Source organism: Triticum dicoccoides, chromosome 6A, assembly GCF_002162155.2.
Source record: "Triticum dicoccoides isolate Atlit2015 ecotype Zavitan chromosome 6A, WEW_v2.0, whole genome shotgun sequence".
Lineage (NCBI taxonomy): Eukaryota > Viridiplantae > Streptophyta > Magnoliopsida > Poales > Poaceae > Triticum > Triticum dicoccoides.
The window spans coordinates 13832233-13837766 of record NC_041390.1 but is presented as its reverse complement, the minus strand read 5'-3'; the positions used below and the strand labels follow the sequence as shown (position 1 = coordinate 13837766).

Here is a 5534-nt window from a genome sequence, read left to right as displayed (position 1 = left end):
TGTAAAATTTCTTTTCTTTTTGAAACTTTTAAGCAACACTTTTGAATGTTTTTTTAAATACCGGTCTCCGTAGGGCCCGGGTGGCAAGACGCCGCGCTCCGTTGGTGTTGGCCGCTCTGCTTGTCCACCCAGCTGAGGGGATAATGAAGCAGATAGACTCGATGGCCATGGGCATGGCGGCAGCGGCTGCGGCCTCCCCCTCTTGCTCATCCCCTCCATGGCACGCCTCCTCCTCCACTACACGCAGCTGCCGCTCCCTCCTCCACACAGCCGCCGCCACACGGCCCGCCGCTTGCTCGAACGCACGCCGCCTTGGCCGCCCGCGCGCGCTGCCGGAGACGGCGCTGGTGGCGGCCGGCGTGGCGGCGGCGGGGGTCGCGGCCGCCGCCGTGCTCCTGCGGGGCGAGCGGAAGGCGGAGCAGTCGGCGCAGAGGGAGCAAGGCGAGAAGAAGGAGGCGGTGGAGGAGTGCTCCGCCTGCGGCGGGAGCGGCCTCTGCCCGCGGTGCAAGGGGGAGGGGTTCGTGTTCAAGGAGGTCGGCGAGGAGGCGGCCGGCCGGGCGCGGCGGGCCGCCAAGAACATGGCCACCCGCTACACCGCCGGCCTCCCCACCAAGTGGACCTACTGCAACCGCTGCTCCTCCACCCGCTCCTGCACCGCCTGCGACGGCTCCGGCGCCGTCCCCGCCCGCGCCAAGACGACCACCACCAATTAGCCTTAGCCAAAGCTGCCTCATTTTTCAGTACGTAATATAGTTGCTGCAGCCAGTCGATCTAGCAAGTATCCAACTCTTTCTTCTGCCATGAATCAATCAATCAATCAAGGGGAGTTCTTCATGTTCATTTTGCTACTACTCATGTATGTATATATGATTATATGTCCACCCAGGATCCATCCTGTCAGGGAGGGAAGGATACTCTGCTCCCCTCCCCTGATCTGCTTCAGAAACTAATACAACAACATAGGATGGGATGCTACATGCTACCATGACCATCTTACAACAAGAAAAACAACAACACAGCTAGTAGTAGATAGCTAGAACCACACTGCTGATTTGCAACCTGACATGGCGGCTCCGGTGCTAAAACAGCCCTTCTGGGCCGAGTGCGCATCGTCGCCTCACCTTGGCGTCGCAGCCACGGTTCCCGCCGTTCATTGTCAGAGGGTGGGTGCATGGCATCTCTGCGCCGCCGCCATTTCCCATCTCCAGCAGCTGGTTCAGGTTGTTGTCAGCCTTCTTCATGACATTGTGATCACCGCCTCCAGGGGCTGCTTCATCAGGGTGGTCTGCTGCTCGTCGTCCGACCAGTAGCCATTTTCTCTCATGGCCAGGTCTAGGTACTCCTCGTCCGACTTGGTCGACTCCTCGTCCACCGACCCTGCTTCCTCCATCTGCTTTGTGTTTTTTCATCAAGGACAATAGAATGGACAATCAGTTATAAGTACCCTGAACTTTCCTATTCGACTTAATGGCGTTTCTCTAGGTAGAATGCAGCACTGCAACAGTTGTTATGAGGATAAAACTGCAGCACAGCATAATCATTTTTTCATCTACAGCAAAGAATGAGGCTGACTCCAAATTTGTCTACCACTAGCACAAACAACTACAAACTTCACCTCAGTGTAGTTTTCTTATTATCGTAGCAGCAACAGCTTCCGTAAGATTTTCCCAGAAGCAAGTTCATGTTATTTCTTCATGCCAGACATTATTGTCATGACATTACTGTGCAGAGAAAAGGAGGAGGAAAGATGAAGAATAATACATGTTTTTTTCACACTACCTTCTGAATTTCCTTTTCTTCGTCAGTTAGATCATCGTCATCAGTCTCTGCATCACCAACATCGACTTCCTCTGCTTCTTCTTCGCTGTCGAACACTGAATACTCATCCACAAGCTGTATCTGTATGAGATGAAACAGTGTCAGACCAAGTACAGAATTAGCATTTTACTTCAACTAATACTAAGCTACATATAAATGCTGTATATAAGAAATCTGAAGCTTTCATAATCTATCTAAGCACATAACTGTCGTGACTTGTGAGCCGTGACAAACATTAAATTCTTATCATAGCGTAACCCATTTTCCATGCACATAACCAATTGTGAAATATACGTAATAACATGAAGGATTAGTTAAGATGCAAACCTCTTTGGAATTATCATCTGACATCTTTGGTGTGCTGCAACACGAGGATAAATACCTACTCCCTGTATCTGTGCCATCAGCCTTGGAGTCATCAGCAGTCCCTGCATGACTGGTGCATCCGGTGTCACTTGGCCACGCACTAATCCCAAAAGAGCCAAACTGAAGATTGACAGGCTCCGCTTTCCCAATTTGCAGCGGGCCATACATAGGACTTCCAACAGACTTCTCACTGCCCGTGCCATCATTTACGTTTCCACTGCTGTCGCCAGCATCGACAGGCCACGCCTTAGCAACGGAACCATCGGTGTTAAGCAGCGCCATCAGATTCCTAGAAGACCCCTTCCTCTGAATCAGCTGAAACATTCCTTTGGAGCTCAACGAGTTTGCGGCGCACTGGTTCCTGTACTCTTCATCCACTATAGCTGCAGTGTTTGCATGTGGGTCATAAAACTGCTCCCCCGCCTCCCTCCGGCGAAGGCAGCTAAAAACCGTGGCGTGTATGGCAGCCACGCTCCGGTCTACGTTGGTGTTGTTGATCTTCGGCACTCGGTGCTTGTCGGCCCGGTTGCAGAGGTACTCCTGGATAGCTCTGATGTTCTGGATGTATTTGACGTACCTGTTCTTTGCTGGATCAAGCGTCATGTACTTTGCACGGACTGCAAACCGTTCCAAGTGCTTCTCCTCGTTCGTAATGTATACCATAAATGGTATCACAGAGGGATGTTTCTTCATCAGCCCCATCTATCATATATTAGACAATTATTAAAAGAAATCATAATGATTTCACTGCATACTTACTCTAGAAGAAAGACGAGAATGCAATTACTTAGGAAACATAAATAATACAGGTAAACAACATGATTCTTTTTTTTCTTGTGTGTGTGAGGAGAATAGCATATGTTTCTTGACCATACATACCACAAAATTCAGGCTTAAATGAACCCCTTCTACAATTAAAGATTCTTTCCGCTCCTCCCAGGTCGTAATTAATCTGTCAAGGCTGCCAATGATCATCTCACTCTGTGCCTTGTATCCTTCTATCGCCATCTGCTTTTTGCTGGGAACTTCAGTTCTACTAGGAGGCGAGTCCGAGGAGGATGTGCCATTATGGCACTTCTCATCTGATGAAGTGCCAGCATCTTTGTCTGCATCAGCATTTGAATGGGAAATAACAGTGAGTTTCTTGGCCTTGCTTTTTGCCTTAGCTTGGGCAACCGCAACGGGGTCTAGATAATCTCCAGCGTGGTAGGTTGACGCGTAGAGCAGAGGGTTTTCTCTCTCTTCTATGAAACTCCTCATCATGTGCCTTATAGAATCGGTAGAAACCACGGTTGTGATACCCAACCTGTTACCCTGGGAGAAAACAAAAAAAAGGCAGGAGTAAGGAATTGCTGAATTATCACCCAATTCACCTGTAGCAAGCAACGCGGTTTTCCATGGATATATACTGTATAGTAACTTAGTAAGTGTGAGCACAAGGGGTTCATCAACTTTTATCCGCCAACGAAGGGTTTCCCTAACAAGAAGATAAACACTTACCAGCAAGGATGATAGAGTGGACTTGCCGCATCCACTTGTGCCACACAGCAGTACTGTCACTGATTCTTTCCTCTCCTTTATCCTGATGTAGAACACATGGAACACACAAAAGGAACGGTCACTGATGGAACGAATTCCTATCAGAAGAACATTTCACAGAAGCCATTCAACTTGTTGAAGTATGGTGTCAGAGTTCAGTTGCATATCTATGAAATGATCTTGGGAAATAGATAAGGTTTGGCGGAATGGTGTGACGCAGTTACCTGCAGGCAAGGAGCAGGTCGGCTCTCTGATTGGGCCCGACATACTTGTACAAGGTGAGGGCGTCGCACACGACATCCAGGAACTCCTCCCTGGAAACAACAGCAGTGGTCTGGGTCTTGTACAGCTCAAACGGTATGTTGGTCATGTTTTCTGCATCCAGGAGCTCGGCGACTTTCATGCCATCCTCCTGTGTGGATCCATTCAGTTTCGACGAGTCTACGAAGTCGCTCCTGGTCACATCGAACACTCTCTTGCTGATCTGGTGACATGATCAAACAAGTGGCAGGTGAGACGTCGTTGTCGTTTTTTCAGTTTAGCTATTCTAGGAAAGCTAGTTAAGGCGTCAGGATATTGCATCTAGAATGGTAAACAGTGACCGTATGATGTGTAAGTAAACAGATAGTGTGCCAAAATTGGAACCTTTAGACAAGGCAGGTAACATTATATTCCTGAACAAAACCATGATGACATGGACAGAGATACTATGATTGCGATGGAGACCAATCTATCTCTATCTATCATTAATCATTTTGTAGTACTACCTGGTACCACCACTAAATTGGGGGACTGAACTCAGGAGAACATACTACAGAAGTGACTGTAGCCTGTAGGATGTATAAGAAGAAATCACAGAGTGTAAGAGTGTGAATTTATTTTAGATAAGGCAGATAATATCATACCAGGGAACACAAATCAACCAACTTGATTCAGACATAAGAATTGATGTTGTATGCAGGGCATGCTGGACATTCCTTAACTGAATTACGGTGACAGCGACAGAGACGGCAGGATGCCGAGTCTAATCTAAAAGATTCAGACTGAACCCAGGGAAAAAAAATGTAAACTGGATAATGAAACACCATCCATCTACTGTCTAGAAGAAAACCTGGTATCTGGCACCATTACTAGTTGGGGGATTGAACTCAGACAGCCGGGCTACAGAAGTGAGGTGAGGTGAGGTGAGGGGGGAAGGGAAGACGGACCTTGAAGGCGTGGCGTGGCTTGCAGCCCATGAGCTGGAGCGCGCTCTGCAGGACGGGGCGCGTGTACCGGAAGCCGCTGCTCCCCCGGCGGTCGTCGGCGACGGCAATGTACAACGGCGGCTGCTTGGCGGCGGCGGCCATGTCCCCTGCCCGGACTTCTTTTCTACGACCAAGCGGCGAGCGAAGGAGAGAATCCCCTCTGAATGGATCGAGAGAGCGGCGAGGCGAGGAGGAGCTGGTGGGGGAGGGGGGTTTGAGCCCGGGCGGCCATTGTCGCGGCGCGGGGATGCGACGAGCGAGGGGAGGTGGCGGGGGGCGGTGCGGCGGCAGATGTCGCGGCGGACACGCCGCGGCCGCCCGCGCCCCCCACCTGTCCCCCCGCCCCGCCAGGCCGCCACGCCCACACTCGCTACCATACTCGGCGTCCTTCGCCCCCGGCTCGGTCATCCTGTCGTCTAGTTCCTTCACCTTATTTCTTTATTCATTTATATATATATATATATATATATATATATAATATACTATAATATCCTAGTAATATTTGGTATACTGTCAAGACTTGCCATAGAAAGGGCTAGTCAGTGTTTTCGCAAACTAACGTAC

General features: G+C 49.7%; 1 protein-coding gene across 1 annotated transcript; it reads right to left on the bottom strand.

The window, feature by feature from the left end:
- Window positions 1-1237: 1237 nt before the first annotated feature.
- Window positions 1238-5279, bottom strand: LOC119315486 (P-loop NTPase domain-containing protein LPA1-like). Its single transcript, XM_037590101.1, has 7 exons — window positions 4932-5279; window positions 3948-4207; window positions 3685-3766; window positions 3064-3498; window positions 2146-2886; window positions 1780-1899; window positions 1238-1390 (listed from the first exon to the last, which is right to left on the bottom strand). Exons 1-7 carry the CDS (start codon window positions 5070-5072, stop codon window positions 1238-1240), a joined length of 1932 nt encoding a protein of 643 aa, XP_037445998.1. The 5' UTR covers window positions 5073-5279.
- Between the last annotated feature and the right edge of the window lie 255 nt (window positions 5280-5534).

Coding starts and splice junctions, on each gene's coding strand:
- LOC119315486 (XM_037590101.1), bottom strand. CDS start 5,072: ATGGCCGCCGCCGCCAAGCAGCCGCCGTTGTACATTGCCGTCGCCGAC. Junction 3,767..3,947: donor GACCTGCTCCTTGCCTGCAG/GTAACTGCGTCA, acceptor GTTCTACATCAG/GATAAAGGAGAGGAAAGAAT. Junction 3,499..3,684: donor CCACTCTATCATCCTTGCTG/GTAAGTGTTTAT, acceptor GTTTTCTCCCAG/GGTAACAGGTTGGGTATCAC.